We start from the raw sequence: 23,322 nt of genomic DNA on the forward strand, positions 1-23,322 counted from the left end.
AGCTTGAGAAATACATATTTTGAAGTCCACAGGCAGTTATTGAACATAGTTCACATCTTTAAAATAAGACTTTTACCAAAGTCTTGAATAATATATTAATAAAATGATGGATTAGAAAAATTTTGTTTACCCCATAAAAACTTCCGAAGTCAGATTCAAGCTTTATTTCCTAGAGTTTATCTTCTCTTAGTTCATAAAAGGAAAATACCAAAGCAGTATTTAATACTTAATAAATGCTTATACAGCATAAATGTATAAATTAGTGAAATCAGTGGCAATCCTGGCCCAAATTAAATCTGCCATGATTGAGCTGATAAACTGCCATCAAGATTAAAGGCAATTCTGCTGGGTACAGTGGCACATGCCTGTAATCCCAGTGACTCGGAGGGCTGAGGCAAAAGGATCACAAACTCAAAGTCAGCATCAGCAAAAGCAAGACACTAAGCAACTCAGTGAAACCCTGTCTCTAAATAAAAAAACAAAATAGGGCTAGGGTTGTGGCTCAGTGGTCAAGTGCCCCTGAGTTCAATCCCCAGTATCAAAAAAGAAAAAAGATTAAAAGGAACTCTCATAGCACACACATATAATCCCACCAACAACTTGGGAGGTTGAGGCAGGGGGATCACAAATACAAGGTCCGTTTTAGCAACTTAGTGAGATCCTGTTTCAAAACAGAAAATAAAAGGGGCTGGGCAATGTAGCCTAGTGGTAGCAATATCCTGGGTTCAATCCTCACTGGGGGCAGGGGACTAAAGGCAACTTGACATGAGCACATGTTTCTATTTGAGATGTACAGGTTTTTATATGCTCTTGCGAGCTGCTCCCTCTACCTGAGAAAGACTATAATGAAACAGTATAGTTCAGTGACTTAAAAAGTAGGCTTTGAGGGGCCAGACAGGTGGCGCACACCTGTAATCCCAGTGGCTCCAGAGGCTGAGGCAGGAGAATCATAAGTTCAAAGCCAGCCTCAGCAACTTAGCGAGGCCCTAAGCAACTTGGCAAGACCCTGTCTCAAAAAAATTAAAAATCAAAAGGGCTGGTGATGTGGCTCAGTGGTTAAATGTCCCTGGGTTCAATCCCCAGTGCCAAAACAAACAAAAAAAAAGTAGGCTTTGAAATCAGACTGAGTTCCAATCTTGATTCTGACACTTTAATTAGCTATGTATGTTCAGGAAAATTATTTAACTTCTCTGTCTTTCAGTTTCTTTATTATGACCTTCAGTTTATCTGTAAATACAAATAGTAGCTACCTCATAAGGTAAAGATTCAAAGATAAAATGTGGAAAATGTTTAGTGTTAATTCTGGCACATGAATGTTAATAAACATTAATTATTATAAGCAGTATTATTCAGATACATTTAAGGGACAAAAGGTATAGCAAAAAGAATCTCCAAATAGTAAATCTTTTAAAAGTTAATTTTTTTAATGTATTACTACTATAAAAATTAAAAGTCATAATTCTCCCCCTTTTTATAGTTAATGGAATCTTAACCTTGAGAAATAACATAATTTCTAAAAAAAGAAGAAAATACTTGGAAAACAAAAGGGTATAACCAGCAAAGTTCACTGAGAACCCCTAATATTCAATAACTCAATCTTACCTGATCTTACACACTCAGGCATTTATTAGCATTTTAGTTAGTATTTGTTAAGTCATTCTTTTCAATACCTTCCGTCAAAAGAACTCCATGTTTCACTCCAAGGGCTGCCTGAAGGACAGTCTTTCCTCCCCAGCCTGGCAATCTCTCTGGTGTGATGGAAAAGGATCCTGCCCGCCAGACATGGACCAGGCCTCTTTCTTTGGATCCTTCTGCCTCTGTTGAGCTATAAACATTAAAAAAAGAAAGAAAAAATTGTTCTTACAATTCAAAACTGTATCTTTTGGTCTTAAGACTTCCCATGAAAGTCTTTTATCAGCATTTATGGATGACTGGGTCACATAGTTTAATCAGCACTACATTATGCTTTGGTTATGACACAGGAGACAAGAAAAAAACAACTGTTTACACAAAAGGCTGAAAGATAATCTAAACTTACAAATTATTTATCTATAATCAGGAAAGAAAAAACTGGCTATTTTTGGACATTTTATGATTTGGGAGCAGAAAGTTTCAAGATTCTAACTTCTCAATACATTAACACCTTATTTAAATAGTAAAGTTATACCCCCATGATGAAGTCGTATTTTAAAATTAGTTTATAATTGATGAAAAGTTTTGATGAGAAAGATTTGAGGAATAGAAATACACATTTCACTTTATGCCAAGTTTAAATCTATAATTTCTATTTAAAATTTTAAAATAATTTGACCTGGGCATGGTGGTGCACACCTGTAATCTCAGCACTCAAGAGGTTCTGGCAGGAGGATCTCAAGTTCAAAGTCAGTCTTAGTAATTTAGCAAGGCCCTAAGCAACTTAGAGAGACCCTGTCTCAAAATAAAATATAAAAAGAATCAGGGAAATGGCTCAGTGGTTAAATGCCCCTGTTTTTCTCCATCTCTGGTACCAAAAAACAAAATTTTTGATTTGTAACTGAAACATAATTATATATATATTTATGGGATGCAGTGTGGTTATTTCAATACATGTCTACAATGTGCAATGATCAGATGATCAGATCAGGGTAAATGGTTTATTTATCACACTAATCACTTCTCATTTCTTTATGTTGGGAACATTCAAAAATACTCTCTACTAGAATATTTTGAAATACATAATTAGTTGTTGTCATTCATATTTACCCTACTGTGCTGCTATACTGTACCCATTAACCATCCTCTCCCCATCCCCCTCCCCCCAACCCTTTCCAACTTCTGGCAATCACAATTCTACCTCTACTTCTAAGAGATCAACTTTTCAGCTTCAACATGTTAAGTGAAAATATGTGGTATTTACCTTTCTGTGCCTGATTTATTTCATTTAACACATGTTAAATGTAAAATGTTCCATATTGCTGAAAATGACAGGATTTCACTTTTTCATGGCTGAATATATTCTCCCTGCCCCATTTTTTTTTTCTTTTTCTTTTTTTTTTTTCCCCCAGTACTAGGGATTGAACGTTGAACCCAGGACCATTTTTACCACTGAGTACACACCCAGTCCTTCTTACTGTTTTATTTTGGGACAGGGTCTTGTTAAATTGTCCAGGTGGGCCTCAAACTTCTGATCATCCTGCCTTAGCCTCTCCAGGAGCTAGGATTATAGGCATGCCCACAGTGCCTAGTCATGGATGAATATATTCTGATTTTTCAGAATATATATATATATATATATATATATCACATTTTCTTTATCCATTCATCTGTCAACAGGCATGTAGGCTGATCCCATATCTAAGAGGCTACTTCAAACAATAATCATAGTGTTGCAGACATCTCCTTGACATTCTTCTTTTCTTTCCTTTGGATATATACCCGGTAGTGGAATTTCTGGGTCATATGGTAGTTCTTTTTCTATTTTTTTCAGACTATACTATTTTCCATTATTTATATTTAAGAAAAATTTATAACAGATGTTAGTAAAATCCTTCATGCTGTATTCATGTTCCAGTCTAAGAATTCTATCTAATCTGATGACTTTAGTTCAAACAGCACAAAACTCACAGCTGCAAAATAATGAGCATAACCTAACTACCACCCCTTCTAAGAAAAGTGTACATTAAGCTATTCTGTTTCCTTTACAAAGTTTTCCTACACGCCACACTGATAATTTTCCCCCTTTTCTTTTTTCTAGAACACAGATCCTGAAATTTTAGTGGAGGAAATTTAACTGATATGTGGAACAATTTTTTTGAATGCTTAGGAATTTCTTTACTTTTGCTAAGCAACACTCCCTTAAATTATTATTGTGTAATACCATGATTATATGGAAGAAAAGTCACAAATTAAACCTTTTTAAGTATCTTACATGACTAGTTTTCTAAGGATAAAATTTGATCTCAAATAGTAGATATCTCTGAAAACCTGAAATTTATTTGTGAGAAAAAATGGCTACAAGGGTTCTAAAATGATGAAATGAAGCTATTTAGTGACTTTCCAAGTATAAGAAACTAGCAGCAAAGCTTATTACTAGTCAGATTTTAATATTGCTCTCTCTTTACTAATCAACTACAAACGTCACTAACTATTCTCACTTAACAACCATGAACAAAAAAACTAAACCAAAAAAAAGCCACTGGCATGCAATTGTTTGTTGTTTTCCTAGAACAATAGGAGGAGAAGGAAGAAATGATTTTACCTTCTCTTCTTTGAGTCCATCGGTCAGTGGGAGCACTCCATCACCAAATCATTCCCTCTTTGGAAAGAGTTATCAAGACCTAAATGGAGGGGGAAGAAAAAAAAAAAAAAAATCAACAGATCATTTCCTCTTCAGAAAGGGTATATCAAGACCTAAATGGGAAAAAAACAGGGTAAACACAAAGAGAGTAAAAATACTTTGCTGTTTCATCCCTCAGACTTGAAAACAGAGGGGGAGGGCAGTCCACTAACAAGTGTACATTCACTGGGTAATAAATACACAGCAAAACTATTTAAACTATTTCATATCCTGCCTGCCAAAGTCAAATATCTAGACTGAGCCTGCCCACCAAGCTTATAAAAATGCCTGTAGACCCGCCAAATGTAATGTCAAAAAAGAAAAGACTACTACAATTAAGCTGTACTGTTCCAAGCAACTGATTTTTTTTTTGTTTGCTTTGTATTATGAAAAAGGTAGTTTAATCCAAAAATCAATGTGTTAAGTTCAAAAATTACATACACATTAAGGTTACTTTTAAAATGTTTCCAGAAAATATAAAGACTTAAATATCAACTGAGAAAGATTTCCTAAAATTAGATTCAAGTAATTTTAATTTAAGTATTTCAGTAATGTACAAAAAACTACATCATTAAAAAAGGAAGTTTTCCATTTATTGGAACGAATAGTATTTTCCCCAAATCAACTTCAAGACTAATAACATGCCTCCATTATCTAGAGGGCTACACGTTGTTCGAGTTTTAAAAGTTGTTTTAAAATCTACTATTCAATGGGAAAGAGGTACATCAAAATTACTATATAAATATCATGACCCACCTGAATAAATAGTAAAGACAGAAAAATAAATAAGCAGAAGAAATGCTGAAGGCATTTCAATTCAGATATTTACATATTTAAGGTTACCAAAGCTCATGAAAATAAAAGCAATGAGGCCTTTATATGTATGGCCCACAAAAACACTAGGCACAAATTTATGATTTTTCTGCAAAAGGATATGGGTCACTGTACACTGGAAAGAGCCCATACTGGCAAGGGTAATCTAAGGTCCATCTGTTTACTCCAGGTTTCCTGTGAACTCTTACTGTTTTCCATCTGTATATATAAGGAAATTACTTTCTACCTACTGCTTATTTTAGAAAGATTTTTGAATCATTCAAAGTTGGATGAAGGGTACTATGTAAATGAAAAGTAAATCTGAATAAAGTTAATAAATGTTATTAATTTAAAAAATACAAGCATTAAGTGCTTCCACACTTTGTGCATAATAGTAACTAGCTTTAATAAAATGTACATTCTATGGTGTACCGTGAAATTTTGATGCCAGATCTAATCTGTGCTTATCTGTCACAGATCCAGCAGTTGCTATACCCTTGACTAAATTCCAACAGTACCCTGGGGAAGCCACAGAAGTCCTCTGGGAGGATGCGGAAGTGCATCAGCACACCATGCTTCTCACAACAGATTTGGCTGCATGGAAAATGCCTTAAGAGTATTGAGAATCTTTTGGTAAAGTGAATAAAGCCATCAATTTTTATCCTTAAGGTCAGAGTTTTGAATAGTTTTTCTTTTCTTTTTGTTATTTTGGGGAATGCATGCTAGGGATTTTAACCCTGGGGCAAATTACCACTAAGCTACTTCCCCAGCCCTTTTTATTTTGAGACCAAATCTCACTAAATTGCTTAGACTGGCCTTGAACTTGTCATCCTCCAGTCTGAGCCTCCCAAGCTGCTGGGATTACAGGTGTGCGCCACTGTGCACAGCCAGAGTTTTTTTAAAAAACTGATTACACCTTATTTATCACCACCCCTTTTTTTCCTAAGCCAAACTGAATTAAAACTCCATACACTGCTTCGCAAAGTTTTTTTTTTTTTACTTTTTATATATAGTAGGCAGAATAATGGTCCCCAAAGATATTCAGGTCCTGGATTGTTAGATTACATGGTACTAACCAGCTGACCTGAAGAAAGGGAGATTATCCTGTTTATCCAGTTGGACCCAAGGTCATCACAAGAGTTCTTCAAAGTGGAAGAGGGAAACCGGGTGCAGATGTACTAGCGCCATGGTACACTCCTGTAATTCCACTTGATCGGTAAGGCAGAAGAATGGCAAGTTCAAGGCCAGCCTGTGCAATTTAGAGAGACTCTGTCTCAAAATAAAAACAGACTAAGGGGGCTGGGGAGATAGCTCAGCTGGTAGAGTGCTTGCCTTGCAAGCACAAGGCCCTGAGTTTGATCCCCAATACTGCAAAAAAAAAAAAAACCAGACTAAGGATGTAGCTCAGGGATAGTGTCCCTAGGTTCAATTCCCAGTACTGGGGAGAGGGGGAGTAAAGCTGGAATATCAGGTAAATATGAAAAGCTTGTTATTAAGTTTTACTCACATGTGTAAATGAGGGTGGTATTTATCAAGACATTCTTTCTCAATTATATATTCATACAGAAAAGGGAAGTAAACCAAAAATTTTGTTTTCTATTATTTTTATGATTGCCTCCCAAGATACCTGTAAGATTTTCAATAGCACTTAAGCTTCCTTAATTCTTTCATTGCTGTACATTTTAAAGTATTAGAAAATTGTCTAATCATGGGGTTTCTTCGTAACTTAAAGATCCTAGCCCTACATTCTTTGGGGGAAAAGATCCCTGTACTACTGCTTTCTTCTGTTAATAATAACTTTCTTCCCGAGAACTGTTTTATATTAACCAACTCCCATAAAGAAGCTATGTGATGCTGTATAAGCATCACTTACTTGGAGTCAGAAAATTTAGTCTTCTCTTGCCTTTTCACCTCTCCACAGACCAATGGCATCTCCAAAAAATGAGTAAATTAGACTCTAGCATTCCTTGTAGCTATTAAATTCTATGACCCAAAGAACAAAGCTTAATCCACTTTAAAGTATACCACCTTATACTTTAAATTATTCTCTCTTCCACAGTGAAATGTAAAGTAATTAAACTCTCAAATGGCCCTTTAAAAATAAAAGCAAACAGTTCTTAATGAACTGGCAGCATTTCTGGACTCCACTAGATACACATTCTCCTGCCACATTTAACAGAGAAAGGAGTTAGTATATGCTGAGAGTACCATTTTAAGTACCATAATCTGGGAGTGCCCTAAAAATAATCTGGTTTAGATATTCTAATTACTGGGAAAAGGAAGAGCTACAAACCGTCTACCATTCCATAATACCTTAGCCAGAAATCCAAAATCCAAAAAGCTTTAAAAACTAATTATTTTCACCAAAAGAATCATGACCTGACCTGAAACTGACAGCAAAATCTGACCTGAACTAATGTGAGGCAGTCTATCCTTTATATCCCTCTAGTGCAAATATTCGTGTATCGTGCTGCACAAATATTAACATGATTGTTATTTACAGTCAATAACATTACAGATCCCACAAAAAGTGTTATATAACACCTGGTTTACACACCAAGGAAAAAAAATCTAAATTCCAAAACACATCTTTACCCTAAGGGTTTCAAATAAGGGACTTGGATCCTGCATTCTAAAACAACTACCAATTTTGGTACATATCTCCCAACTTTTAACTATTTTTATATTTCATTCAGTTTATGTATTTGGGGGGAATGAGGTGGCAGGCAGGGGTCTTACTATGTTGCCCAGGCTGGTCTCAAACTCCTGGTCTCAAGTGATCTCCCTGCCTCAGTCTCAGCAGTAGCTGGGACTACAGGCGACAGGGACCCAATTCTTTTGTGTACTTTTAACTTCACCTTGAAGAGTACTTTAGGAAGTTGCACTGCTAATAGCAAGACATTCTATCAATGCTTTGATGATTTAGTAGCAATGATTTACATTTTTTAAAATATTTTTTAGTTGTAGATGGACACTATACTTTTATCTATTTTTATGTGATGCTGAGGATCAAACCCAATGCCTCATGCATGCTAGGCAAGTGCTCTACCACTGAGCCACAACACCAGCCCCATGATTTACATTTCTTTTAAAACATTTAAGTCAATTTTATACTGAACATACTCACTTATAGCACCCAAATTAATTTTGCAAGGAATATCCTACCTATAAATAATCCCTTGGCTCATATTCTCATTGGAGGGAGGAGATCTGGGCTCTTTAATTTCATACATGTCTGCCAATTTTATGAAGATGAAAGAGATGATGAATAAATGACATGTGCTTTGGTGGGCAGAACAACTACTTCGGACTTGATGACTAGACTTAGGTAGAAGGTAAAGGAAGAGGTACTGAGTATGGGCTCCAGTTTCAGCTTGAACAGCTATATGTTAATGGTTCTTTTTTTTTTTTTTTTTTGAGTACTGGGTATTGAACCTACAGCCTTTCACACATGCTAGGCAAGAACTCTACCACTCAGCTACATCCCCAGCCCTTTTTAAATTTTATTTTGAGACAGGGTCTCACTAAATTACCCAGGCTGTCCTGGAACTTGGAATCTTCCCGCCTCAGCCTACTAAGTAGCTGGGATTACAGGTGTATACCATTACCCCAAGCTTAGTGGTTCTATTTACTGAAATAGGAAAAAGTGTGAGACAGGATCCTCAAGTGAAATACAACACTTTGGTAAGATTTTTGTTGTACTTCTTGTTAAGTTCAAGATGCCTCTGAGAAAGCACATGTCAAATGAACAGCTTAATATAAGAACACCGAGTTCAGAAGACATATGGAAAATATCTGAAATTGTAGCAATGGGCAATGTTATTGAGCATATGTAAAGAGAAAGGAAAGGCATGTGACCGAGCTGTACAGAGTTCCTACCCATAGAGTGTGGATAGAATGAAGACCCAATAAAGATGACTGAGGTGAGAAGTTGTCTGAAAGGAAAAACATGACCATGTTGTGGGCACATAAAATAAAAGCAGAAAGCATTTTAAGGAGGAGGCCAATTAGGTCAAGGCAGCAGGGGTCTCATACAATGAGATCTAAAAAAGTGTCCATCGTATCTGCCAACACAGATATCACTGCTGAGCTTCACAATTTCAGTGATCTGTTTGGGGAATGAAAACCAGACTGGGGGGAAAAAAAGTGAATTTAAATGGGAAATGAAGGCATGAAAATAAAGAACTAGAAATGATTCTTTGGAAAAATGTTGAAATGGAAAACAAAGAAATGGAGTGTGAGGATCAAGGGTTTTGTTTCCTTTTGTTTGAATTGAAGTTGGGGAGATAAGAGATAGTTGAACGTGTTTGCACAACACTGTTACGATCCTAGATACAAGGGAGATGGGGACAGAGGACAGAATCAAAGTCTCAAAGTGAGAGAGAAAATATAAAATAAGAATTTTATAAAGCAACCAAAAATCAAACAAAAAACAAGAGATAGCATCCAGAACATGTGCAGAAGAATTAATCTTTCACAAAAGGGTCTATATATTTTTAAAAGAAGATGATCAATACAGATATAGGCAGGATTACAGATTCTGAGGTAGGATGACTCCCATGTTGCTTGTAAGTGACTATGACTTTACAATATGTGTATAGTATATTCTGATCTCACTCCTGACTTCATTCTTTTTTGTTTCTTTATTTTACCTTATATTTACATTTTTGTTAGCTGCCTTAAATTTGGAGGGAATAGGGCAGGATACGTTTAAAATGCAGTATAGAATGTGTTAGTAGCTATTATCTCAAATACAAAAAGAAAAAATCATATAGGAGCCTATGTGTTTATCTCTAGTAAACTTTAAAAGTATATAGCTCTTTTTCCTTAATAACTTAGTGACAGGTACATTTTTGAGTCATAGCAAAAATTTCAAATGCTTAAATTTCAACATCTAAATGGCATTTTTTAAATTACTATATTCTAGATACTATGCTAGTCTAAAATTTCCAGAGATTCAGGGTGCACTTCCCAGCTGCTCAGCACATTTCTAATATGACAGGTAAATAATATCTGTAGACAGACCACATATATGGATAAATAAATGAACTTCTGTCTTAAAGAATTTCCATACTACAATAGTCCTCCCTCATATACAAGGGATAAGTTCTAAGTCCCTTAGCAGATGCCTATGATAGTACCAAGCCCTATGGTGTTTTTTTCTCATATGTATTATCACACAGTAACAGAGTTAAGGTGTCCTTCCATATTTTATGTTCTGGTGCCTTCTTTGCACCACCATTCTTACACTTTGGGGCCTTAATTAAGTAAAATAAGTTACATGAAAATAATAAGAAGAAGAATAAAAATAATAATAATAATACCACCAGTTACTTGAAAGGCTCAGGCCAGAGGATCACAAGTTTCAAGTCAGTCAGGGCAAGGCCCTGTCTCAAAAAAAAGCAAAAGGTCTGGGGTCATGGCTCAGTACTTGTCTAGCAATGTGTACGGCCCTGGTTTCAATCTTCAGCAATGTGTACGGCCCACACACAAAAAAAAATTCCATGTACCCATTAGCATTTTCTTTTTAAAGTTTAAGTTGGGCATATTTTATTATAATATAGTAAACTAGAGTTTATGCTATAAATGCAGTAAGTAATTAAGAGTTTATAAAATTTTATACAAGGTAAATGCTTAATAAATATTTGTTTCATTTGTCAATATGTTTACAATTGGATTAAGGCAAGCTTGGACTCAAACACCTAACTTACAAATAACCTATACACTAACAACTGCTACTTCCTGGACATCCTGCCACTGAAACCTTTACCAAACACTACAGAAGGCTAAGGAAAACTCCCCTAGCACTGAAGCCTTTACAAATCAACCACCATGGAAGGTCAAAGCCACTTAAAATCCCAGCCTTCTCAACAGCAATTGATGCACAAGGAGCGCTGCCTGACACTTCAAAGCTAACTAGCCTTTAAATCTTGTAGCGAGAGTGAAGGGAGGGAAAGGGGGATGGGGGAAGGAATGATAGTAGAGTGAAACAGACATTATTACCTCATGTACCTGTACGACTACATGGCCCATGTAATCCTGCAATATGTATAATCAGAAAAATGAGAGATTACACTCAATTTATTTCTGATCTACCAAAATGTATAAATGCAATCTACTGTCAGGCACAACTAATTAGAACAAATAAAATTTTTTAAAATTAAAAATTAAAAAAAAAAAACTCAACCCAGACAAGGAGTTCAGTAAATTGAATAAATTCAGTAGACTGATCTAGAAAGCGATTTATTTACAATGTTGTTACCACTAGGATTATGCACTTACTAAGTCATTCATTCATGAAAAATTACTCAAGGTCAAGCCAGGCACATCACATCTATAACTCCAACTACTAGGAAGGCTAATGCAGGAAGACGGAAGTCCCAGCCCAGACTGGGCAACTCAGCAAGACGCTGTCTCAAAATAAAAATATTAAAAGGGCAGGGGCAGCAGCTCAGTGACAGAGGTAGAGTACTTGCAAGACCCAGGGTTTGATCCCTAGTACTGCCAATAACGACAAAACTCCTGAAGGTTAAAAAATATAACTTATTCGTTGGTACACTCTTGTACCCATCCATAGTAACCGCTTTTTACAAGATGGCTACAGGTAAGTGAGTACTTGAGTGGAAGACACAGTCCTTCAACTTGAGTTCTAATTTGCAGTCTTCCAAATGCTATGAATTTCTAGAGCCTTTAGTACAGGTCAGTATCAGATACAAAAGTAAAATGTCTTTCATATTAGAAATTCTTCTATATAACTTGCTAATGTTATTTCCTAACCATGAAGACACTTTTATCTCATGCCACTTTGCAAATATTGCACAATCTAAGGAAGAATATATCTTTCTCCTTAGTACAGGGAGACAACTTTTGGTGCAATCAGGGACAAGAAGGTTTCACAGTGTGTCTTTTGGTGCGTTGCTAATTTTATACTGAAACCTAATAAACCTGCACTCTTCTGATCGTGGGAATCATCTAAAAGGGAAAAGTATATAAATGCAGCACAATAAACACCCAAGGCCCATTTAGCTCCTTTTGTAACTACTGCACATTTTTAAAATGAATTTTTCGGAATTACTAAAATTCCCATGAAACATTCTGTAATATTGCCATATAATAAGAAGCATAAATTGTTGCATTACCTGGGAATTTGATATTCAATTGCTAGAATTATAATACCCATCAGAATAACTGATGTAACAAACCCAAAGTTCACAAAACTGTTAACGACCACATAAAAGCTGTGGTAATTTCATATCTGAGTTAGTCTATATCCAAATTCCTTTTATGGTATTGTGATTCAACTTGTTCCCCTATGCTTTGAGAATTCATAACCAGTATATGCCTGTATTTCCCAAGATCTCTAGCAGTTTAATTCCCCTGCAGCTCTTCAAGAGGGATCACTCCTCATTTCCTGAAAAGAACATTTCCCAGGACACCAAGTCAAAGTCAAACTGCAAAGTAAAACTTAACCAAAGAACTGATCTGTCTCCTCTCCTCAGAACAGCTTCACACAGTGGAAATGCAGAGGCACATTCCTTCCTCATTGCAGGGAGAGATTTTTTTTAGTCTACTACTTTGAGGTTACAAACTAAAATAAAGCATGCTGGAAAGAACCCTGACTATAAAATAAAAAATTTTAAAGTATGAGTTTCACAAACCATGTCAGCCATACATAAAACTATAAACATACATAAGTAAAATTCAAATATTCATCACCCAGTTTTAACAGATTCATGGACATATTTCCAAATTTGCTTTGGCTTTCTTTAAAAACAGAAGAAAACGTTATATTGAGAGCTGAAGGAGCTCTACTCAGTAAAAATATATCTCATTCCCACACAGATACTTATACTTTTAAGTACTTCAGATACATACATGATACATGATATATATTTATCAATAAACAATGTATGTGATTGTATTGCTTTAAAACACATCTTACTTTTATATATCCTTTGGCAACTTGACTTTTTTTTGTCAGTATTATGTACTTGAGGTGTATCTATACTGGTAAGTACAGATCTGGTTCATTTTTACTAGGAAATAAGTATTCAATTGCAAGCATAAACCAGTTTATCCATTTTCCTACTACAGTATAATTGGATTATTATTATTATTCTACATTATATTGCTACTTTAAATCTTTGTTACATATTTTTTTGGGAAACTGTCCCAAGTTTAGTTAAGAAACTGGTTCAACAAAAATTTAGGCTGTGAGAGAAAAGAACCCTGAAATGAATTACAGCCCACCCAGATGCCACCTTCCAAATAAGAAGGTCATGTTAACTGAAGAACCAAGTGATGATTCAGAAGAAAAATATTTAAATAGTATGTGATAATTAAAGGAAACATAAGTTGGTCAATCTGTGGAATTAATGAAACCAAAGCTAATCTCTCTGGGCATACTTCATTGGCAGCAAAATGAATCTCTATCTAAAAGTCCCAATCTTTTTCTCCTAAGAGCTGAGAAAACTACATTTTCTTCAAATTTAAAAGAAATATATGATAGGCAGGCATGGTGGTATACACCTGTAATCCCAGAAACTGCAAAGGTTGAGGAAGGAGGATTGCAACTTCGAAGTCAGCCTCAGCAACTGAGCAAGACCCTGTTTGAAAATGAAAAATAAAAAAGGACTGGGCATGGAGTTCAATGGTAAAACGCCCCTGGGTTCAACCTCCAGTACCAAAAACAAACAAACAAAAACACTATTCAGTATCCCAAAAAAATATTCAATACTGACTGATTTAAATATGCTTGCTCTACCCTGCTTGGATCAATTAGTTCATCCATCTACATACAGGCAAACACCAAGACATAAGTTAGAGACGCCACCTTCAACTATCTAGAGGAACAGGAAATACAGATAGGAAAGTGAGTACAATACTAAAAAAGATTCAAGTCATAGTATATTGCTACTCTATTTGTGATTACCAAGCATTTTCTTAAGGACCCACACTTAGAAAATGTACTATTTTCTTACTACTGATAACTGGATTATTTGGTTATCAATAGAGAAGGGTTAAAAGAAAAAAAAAATCTGCTAAAAAAAGAAATTCTATCAACAAAGTCCATATCTCTAATACAGTGGGACTATGCGGTAGATTTAATACTGTAAAGTTGTAAAAAGAGTTAAATGATTTGGAAATCACTAAAATCCTCCTATCATTCTTCAAAGTGACTGAGAAAGGAGTTCAACTTCCTACTACATCAAAGCCGGCCTTCTTAAATACAATCTCAAAAATCACCACTCCATCCTCCTCTGTAGTTTTTCACTCATACCTTACCTGTCTCATGTTAATAAAGAATCCTAGAAGGTTGTTAAGAGTCAGTGACATTCTTTAGAAATACTTTTAGAAGGAACTCAACAGTTACTGCTTTAAATCCATGTCTTTTGTGAAAGGTAGACTAATAGTATTCTTTCCACCTACTCACACAAAAACTAAAATCAGGACTCAGTAAAGTTCTTAACATGTCCTTTGCTTCTTTAACAGCAAAAATACTCAAAGTAAGGATTTCAAACGATAACCTAAATTGTGGGGAAAAAAAAAAAATCTGGCGAGAAAGGACTGCAGTTCACATTTTATCTATCGGTTTAAGAAATAAGTGGCCTGAGGAATGGTACTCAATTTTTTTCCCCAGAATTACCGGTTTGGTACTTTATTTTCTGAACCATTATTTTTTCAAATCTTAACATCACAAAGTAGCTTTAAATTTTTTCTTGATATAACTATAAGCCTTCAATATGCCAATACTAGTCAGTGTTTAGGAAGTAATAAAGTAGATACAGATTAAATCGGCATCTTTTACACATTAAAATGCCCTTATTGAATAACAAAGTTACTAGAGATTAACCTGAAATCACATTTTCTCTAAATCTATCACAAAATTATCTGGAAAACTCTCTTGATTTAAAAAAGCGAATTATAGTTGTTCTATTAAAAATATTATCTTTCTCATCACTTAGGGGGAAAAGGTCATGATGTAGTTTGGATCATGATGTAGTGAAGAAATTAATAATTATAAAAAAGTTAATATATACTGAATATTTACCATGAGCTGGACACTGTAATAAATTTAATACACGAACCATTACATGTAAAAGTAACTAATGTCAGGAGAGCAATTTTATCCCCAATTTAGTGATAAGGAAACCAAGGTGAAGAAGTTTCAGTAACCTGCTGAAATAAAGAAGTAAGCAGATGTAATTCAGTATGCCCAAATCCAAAGCCACTATGCTATATTATTAAAGTTAAGATAGTACGATTTACCAAAAAATAAAATTTTCACTGCTTTAAATTCTGAAAGTAGCCAGGAACGGTGGCACAAAAGGGTAATTTCAGTTACTTGAGAGGCTGAGGCAGGAGGATTGCAAGTTTGAGGCCAACTTAGGCAACTTGGCAAGAGTCTCACAATAGAATTTTAAAAGGGATAGGGTTGCAGCTCAGTGGTAGACCACTTGCTTAGCACGTGAGGACTCGGGTTCAATTCCCAGCAAAGAAAAAAAAAATTGTTAAGTCTGAACCTAAAGATCAAGTGGTCACTCCAAGTCACACATGTATACAATAGAAAAAAACTTGTGACCAATTGCTTTGCTGAATGTTTTACCTGCTCAGATAAACATACATCACACAATGTTATTTCTTACAACACTTTAAAGAACATTTAGTCACCAACAAATACGGGCAACAGAGTAAGGATCTTCATTTGGACACAACAGTTATTTCCTTCACCTCCCTAAACCAAAAAGGAAATGCTGTACTGGAATACCTCACTTTAACTTCAGTTCTTCTCAACTTAACATCTCTTCTAATGGATTGCTTGACGCACTACTAAAACTTGGCTAAACTACTAAGTGCTAATAACGAAGTCATTTTCCTTTTTCCGCAATAGCCTTTTCAAAACACCAAAGCCCTGGGTTCACTCTTCACCAGGATTTGCACTGTAGGGCAAACCGGCCTGGGACACGCACCATGGTTCATGGCCAGGGACCCGGGTTTATCTGCTCAGCATCTAGCGTGGGCAGCCAATAAATCCTCAAGAATGAATGGCTGGAAAGCAGCGTGGGTGGAGGCGGGAAGAGGGGGCTTGAAGGAATTTCACGCAATTGAGACCACTGCAGGGGAGGCCAGACTCGGGAGGGTGGGATCTGGGCTAAAGGGACACCCTGGGGCCAGGGCCAGAGGGCAGGGGTCGGAGCTCCCCCACAGGCAGGCGCCCTCGGTAGGACACAAGGTGGGAAGACCCAGGCGCCGTCTCCGCAGGCCCCCGCAGTGCGCTCCCGGGCGTCGGCCTTAGTCTCTGCCTCCCTCCCGTACCCCAGCCTCCCGCACCCAGGAGGTCCCGACCGATCGATCAGTCCCCGGAAGCCAAGGGCCACCCGGGGACCCGCGCTAGCTCACCTGACGCTCCTCCGACAGCACGGCGCTCAGCATCCGGCGCTAACCCAGCAGTCCCGCGGGTCCGAGAGATCAGCTGATTCACGGGGGCCGGGCCTCCGTACAGGGGCGGGGCCGCGGGCGGTGAGTTGGTGAAGGGCGGGAGGGAATTGCACCCGGAGTAGGTGAGGTGAGACTGGGAGACAGGCGACGGCGACTGGTAGGGATCAAGATTACTGAAGAGGAGCTAGGCACTGAAAACAGCGTTCCCAAGCGAAGCGCCCCTCCCTAGGCCAGGGCGGAACCACCGGTTCCCGGGCGCGCCTCGACGATGACGTAACATGGAGTCGTCCGGGCCTAGCTACCCAGTGTTTCCATGGCGACGGGCGACCGTGAGGGAGTGTTGTTTTGTTACCTCCTAAAACTGCAAGAGGTATAAAGTAAAAAGCTCGAAATATCTTTAAGCTGCCTGTGTGAACTGTACCCTAAGTGATCGGTTCCCGCCCCCTCGAATGACGTCATCGCCACGCGGCCCCGGTTTGCCCGGGTGTCCACACTGTTCTTACTACTTAGTTACAACCCCGAAGGATGGAGTTAAGTAAGAAGAAATGTACTGGTCTCCCCTGTGATTCCTGCAAAGCTCCGCAGTCTACGGTCTGAATAAAATTAGTGTGCTTGCCCGCGGTTTCACCACCATCTGCGTGTCGCCACCGCAGCCCCTCCCCCCGGGACCCCGAAGTCCGCCAACTACCAGTCTTGGTAACGCGCACAGTGGATGCGAACTCTTCTGCTAGGCGGTGCGCTGGACCTGCACACATGTATTTAAACACTCAGTGATAAATGTGCATTCAGGGTCTGACGCTCCCAGGTATGAACGGTTTTCACAAACCCTCCACTCGCTTACCTCAATGCTCCACCCACCTGCAAAACTGCCGGCAACTTCAGCCAACCCCATCCCCTCCTGCACAGTGCAGGAGGAAACCACACGACCCTGCGAAATGATACTGTAAACCAAAAGTGTCCAACTTCAATGAGGACTTTCATGCGGCAGGTTTTATTGATTGAACCTAAAACAGTCACATTTACACATTGCTTCTCAGACTATCTGCTTTTCCCTCCCAGCTCTTCCCAACCCTCGCACTCCTAACCTCTTACTTACCCCCCCCTTCAGAAAACTAAAAATAAAAAAATTCATCTTCTACATTTCTAAGGAAAGTGAGACCACTAGAGGTGAATTTTCTCAACTCCCCTAGTCACTATTCCAAAGTCTACCTGCAACACTAGACTTCTCTCCATCTCCAGAGCGAGGTTCTGTCCTCTCAAGGTTAATCCCTCCACTTGAACTCAGGAACACTCTGAGATAGGGATTTAGGGTTAAAAGAAAAATACTGAAACCTAAAGGAAACACGCAGAAGTCATTGAGATACAGAAAACAGGGTTGTAAATTTTGGCCCATGCCCTTGTAAAATGAGGGAAATATGCAAAATTGTGCAGCCCCACCCTGGATCCAACTCCAGTCCTGCTGAAGCCAGAATTAAGGACAGGTAGTTAGTGTAGAAATAGAAAATCGGGTCAATTCGAGGAAATAAAGCCATGAAGCCATCTGCCTTTGGAAGTTGGAGACTGCCCCTGGAAGAATGGAATGTCAAAGATCTCCGGAGCCCATTGATTACCAAATTTACCTGCCTTTATCAAGGACTGCAAGCAAGGAGATGCTAATTAATGCCCCCTGGCCCTTACCCGCCTGAATCACCTTGGCCCTCCCCCTGCCCTTGGCTTCTCACTTATGCAAAACCGGGCCTAGTCATGTAGGCAGGAAGGAGAGAGAGATAAGGGGGGAGAGAACTGGAGAACAAAAGAGACTTTAACCTATAAAAGATGCAGGGTGTGTTCACTTCTTGGGACTTTTAGAACATCAGCCATGGCCCCCTTCTCCCTGCCAGGAGAAGTCTGTATTATTCCCTTTAAATAAACCTACTTAATATGCTTGCCTTGGCGTGCTTCTCTAGTGCTTAATCTTCAACATTAGAAGAAGCAGAACTCATCACCGGTAAACGGCGGTATCACTGCCCCTGAACACCCTAGTCCCCAACCCCCAGCCCAAGCCAGGACAGCCTACATTTCCCTTGAATGTGTATCTACCTTCCTAAATAAACCTCTGTCTATGCCTTTTCTGGCTCATACTAAATTTTTTTTTTCTTTCACCTTTGCTAAGAACCCTGCTGGTCCTGAGTTGAGTTCCCCCTCTCCTCTGGGAACTCCTGGACCCTTCTCCAGAGTCATCTCTTCTCCCCTGACACTTGCAATTCTTTAAGAGACTTCCCTCTATTATGTATCCCTAATTTTTGTGTATTTTCGATCTCTACCTCTCTTAATCTTTCAATATATAAGGTGCTCCCCTCTCCCTCCCTCTTTCCCATACTCCTCATCATCAGCCCCATAATGGGGATTGAACCTAGGGGTACTTTATCACTAAGCTATATCCCCAGCCCTTTGTTTATTTTGAGACAGGGTTTCACTAAGTTGCTGAGGCTGGCCTTGACGTTGCAATCCTTCTGTCTCAGCCACCCCAGTAGCTGGGATTACATGCATGAGCCACCGCACCCAACTCTGTCTCATTTTAAATTTTTCTTATGCTTTATTTTCTTTGCAACCTAATTTTATACCTCTACTTTCTGACCTTCCAGTCCTCCCCAGTCTGTAATCCAGGCTTTTTTAAGTCTACTAGAAGCAGTAGCCACCTCCTAATTATGGAATCTAAAGATATGGTCAAATCGTGGAACCATTCTAAATAAGAATAGATGATCAGGCAGCCAGAGTAGTGGGCCCCAGCAAGGTTTTTTTCAAATGTAAAGACCATGAGGCTAATGGGTGGGAACATTCCAGTCAACTCCTTTGTCTCAGAGCCCAGGGAAAAAGGAAGCTGGGGGTGAACACAGGTGGGAGTGAACCCAGATGGCAGTAACAGGAAGGATTCGAACTCAAAAAGACTAAAGGACACAACCAATAGCGTTAACACTTTTTCAGTACCTGTTTAAAATGGATTTTTTCCAGTGTTCATATCCAAAACCCATATAAGCACATCAAAAGGTTTTCCTGCTATCAGGTCCCTTCCTGCATCGCAGGAGTTCTACCTCTTCTCCCTTAAATAAACCCTACTCTTGCCTTCCGTTATTGTCTGTGGATTTCATTCTTCAAATTTATGAGATAAGAAACCGGAAGGAAATCAGGGAGGCCTGCACAGAACACATCTACCAACAGAAGCAGAGAATCGAGTTTCATCTCAAACTCTAGTTTCAATTCTGCGCAACCATTTAAAAGAATGAGGATGATTTATACAAAATGATCTGAAAGTTAGGTTGTTAAAAGGGAAAAAAAAAGTTAGATGCATTATGTATGTGGCTTTTCAAGAAAGAGGTTGGTAGGTTGGTAAATAGCTATTGTAACAGTGGTCCACCTTATGCTTTGAATATAGCCCTTGCTTCTCTAAAACTGACATTATTTTTCTTCTCCTCCCCAACCGTCTCCTTACTGATCTTCTTCCTAATCTCCTCCCTAATCTTGAGAAACAGAACTTGTGGAATGTAGCTTTTGAGTCACCTCTTTTGTATCTACCTTCCTAAATAAACCTGTCCCCTGTCCCTCCTGATAGTGAGAATTACAACCTCTGGGACAGGAGTCCCCTGTGCTTCTCCTTGCTAGCAAAACTTCTTTTTCCTTTTTCTCAAAAGATGTCCTCGTTATTGGATTGGCATCAGGGACAAGGACCGAGCTTTCAGTAACACTATGACATATATCCTTATCCTTGATTAACTCTAAAAGAACTGGGGGAAGGGAATTGGGAACAAGAGAGTGAGGAAAAAAACTTTCACTCTATGTCATTTTGTATAGTTTGATTTAATCCTATGCTTTTTTACTTATAAAACTTTTCAACATGAGAAGAGGGTATGGGGAGTTGAGGATGTAGTTCAGTAATAGAGCACTTGTCTAGCATGAGTGAGTCCCTGGGTTTAATCCCCAGCACCACAAAGGAAAAAGGGTATAAAAAGAACAAAGCAGGAGGCGTTATACTGATCACTTCAAAATATACTACAAAGCTATGATAATCAAAACAAAGTGGTATTAGCATTAAAAAAGACATATAGACCAAAGGAACAGAATATAGAACATAGAAATAAAACCCAAGCATCCATAACCGACTGATTTTTGACAAAAGTGCTAAGAACACCCATTGGGGAAAGTACAGTCTCTTCAATAAACAGTGCTTAGAAAATTAGTAGCCCATGCAAAATAATTGAACAGTACTTCTCTCTCTCCCCAATCAACTCAAAAGGGATTAAAGACTTAAATATAAGACCCCAAAGAAAAAAATCTCTAAAACAGGAGAAACGCTTCAGGACACTGGAATGGGCAAAGGTTCTTGGTTAAGATCACAAAAGCACATGCAACAAAAGCAAAAATTGACAACCAGATCATATCAAACTAAAAATCTTATGCACAACAAAGAATCTACAGAGGGAGGACATAACTTACAGAATGGAATAAAATATTTGCATACTATACATCTGACAAGGAGTAGATATTGAGAATATATAGGAAACTCAAACAATTCAATGGCAAAAAAAAAAAAAAACCCAAATGATCCAATTTTTAAAATGGGTTATAGCCTAAATAGACATTCTCAAAAAAAGACATACAAATAGCCAATGGGTATAGGAAAAAAAAAATACTCAACATCACTAATCATCAAGGAAATGCAAGAACTACATTGAGTATGTTCTCATCCCATTTAGAATAGCCATCATCAAAAAGACAAAATTAATAATAATAATAATAATAATAATATATGCCAGCAAGGATTTGGAGAAAGGGAAAATCTCATAAACTGTTGGTAGGAATGAAATTAGCACAACCATTGTGGAAAACAATATGGAGAATCCTCAAAAACTAGAACTACCAGCAATTCCAATACTGGGTTTATGTCCAAAGGAAATCAATATATCAAAGATATGTCTGTGTGCCTGTGTTTATTGCAACACTATTCACAGTAGCCAAGAAATAGAATTGACTTAAGTGTCCATCAACTGATGGATGGACAAAGAAAATGTGGTGTACATACATACAATGGGATACTATTCGGTCTTTAAAAGAATCTTGTCATTTGGGAGAACATGGGTGGAACTGAAGGACATTAAGTGAAATAAGCCAGTCACAGAAAGAGAAATACTGAATGACCTCATTCAGTGGAATCTAAAAAAGTTGATCCCATAGAAGTAGAGAGTAAAATAGTGGTTACCAGAGACTTAGGAGTATAGGGATGAGGGAAGGATGTGGAAAGGTTGGTCGGAGGATAAGGTCCAAGGATAACTAAGTAGTTAATAGTTTGATAGGAGAAATCAATCCTGGTGTTGTATTACACAGTAGGGTGGTGGCTGCAGATAAAGCTAGGGTACTGTATATTTCAAAGAAGCTAGAAGAAAGGACTTTGAATATTTGTATCACAAAGAAATGATGTTTGAGGAGGTACATGTGCTCACCCTGATATTAACATTAAACAATGTGTACAGATACTGAAACATCATATGGTACCCCATAAATATGTACAATTTTTAATGTATCAATTTAAAAGGGGAGAGGAGAAGGTATAGTTCTCAGCTGGATGAATCTTCCTTTCACTCTTTCTCTTTGACATCTGGGACATGCCCCTTTCTGGTTTTCTTTCACATGTGCCTTAAATTCATGGATGAAATAAATACTTATTGCATACTTATTATTGCCAGGCACTGTTCTAAGCACTGGAGAGGCATGATAATGAATGAAATAGCAAGAGTCCCTGTTCTTATGGAACTTACACAATGGTAATGTGGAAGACAGTCTCCTGAGATTACATGTATCAGGTCCTCCTTCCATGTATAAAAATGCCACTCTGAGCATCAAGAGATGGAGTCTTTTTCTTCTCCCCAAAGTATGGGTTAGCCATGTGATTTTTTTTTTTTTTTTTTTTTTTTTGGTACCAGGAATTGAAACCAGGAGGGCTTAACCACTGAACCATATCCCCAATACTTTTTATTTTTTGTTTTGAGACAGGGTCTCACCAAGTTGCTTAGGACCTCACTAAGTTGCTAGACTGGCCTCATACTTGTGGTCTTCCTGCCTCAGCCTCCTGAGTTGCTGGGATTACAGGCATTTGCTACTATGCCTGGAAATTTTTTTAAACTGATATATTGTGCCAGAAATTAAGTTCTGGGACTTCTGAATCAAGAATTTAAGCAAATTGGCAATTTCCGCATCCCTCTATGAGAAACCAGCTGCCATGTTATAAAGCTGGCCTAACACAGGTCAATAAGAAACAATGTGAAGAGAGAGGCCACATTGAGGAGCATTTATGTGCCAGACATCTGAGGATAGCTTTCTGAGACCTTCCTGGCCTATTCGATCACCAACTGACTGCAGCTGAGTAACATAGGCCAATGCAAAGTAGGTCAGAAAAACAGCCTAGTCAAGCCTTGCCTGAATTCCTGACTCAAATTCCTGAGAAATGATAAGTTATTGCTTTGAGCCACTAATTTTGGGATGATTGATTGTGCTAAAGTGGTAAAACTGTGAGATGATAAATATAAAATAGGTAGTAACTAGAGCTATTAAAAAAAAATTGGGCAGTAAATAAAAAGGAACATGCTGGAGCCAGAGAGCATACATTCAAATTTCGACTTCAGTACTTGGCTTTGTAACTTTGGAGCAAGTTATTTAACCTCTGTATGCCTTGGTTTCCTCATCTATAAAATGGGAATAGTAACATTGTCCATATAGGGTGATGT

General features: G+C 37.9%; 1 protein-coding gene across 3 annotated transcripts in view; it reads right to left on the reverse strand.

Moving 5' to 3' along the window:
* Positions 1–16,650, reverse strand: part of Als2 (alsin Rho guanine nucleotide exchange factor ALS2) — an 82,478-nt gene extending 65,828 nt beyond the window's left edge. Inside the window, exons 1-3 of one of the 3 annotated variants that reach the window (XR_007107669.1) lie at positions 16,529–16,650; positions 4,238–4,316; positions 1,671–1,825 (exon numbers count right to left, since the gene is read on the reverse strand). Coding sequence is in view for 2 of the 3 variants with exons in the window: in XM_047544251.1 (XP_047400207.1) it covers positions 1,671–1,825; positions 4,238–4,257 (175 nt within the window). In the remaining variant the exon portion in view is untranslated. The remainder of the gene's footprint in view (positions 1–1,670; positions 1,826–4,237; positions 4,317–16,528) is intronic. The other 2 variants (XM_047544251.1, XM_047544250.1) reach the window with 2 other exon arrangements.
* Between the last annotated feature and the right edge of the window lie 6,672 nt (positions 16,651–23,322).

Source organism: Sciurus carolinensis, chromosome 3 (assembly GCF_902686445.1).
Source record: "Sciurus carolinensis chromosome 3, mSciCar1.2, whole genome shotgun sequence".
Classification (NCBI taxonomy): Eukaryota; Metazoa; Chordata; class Mammalia; order Rodentia; family Sciuridae; genus Sciurus; species Sciurus carolinensis.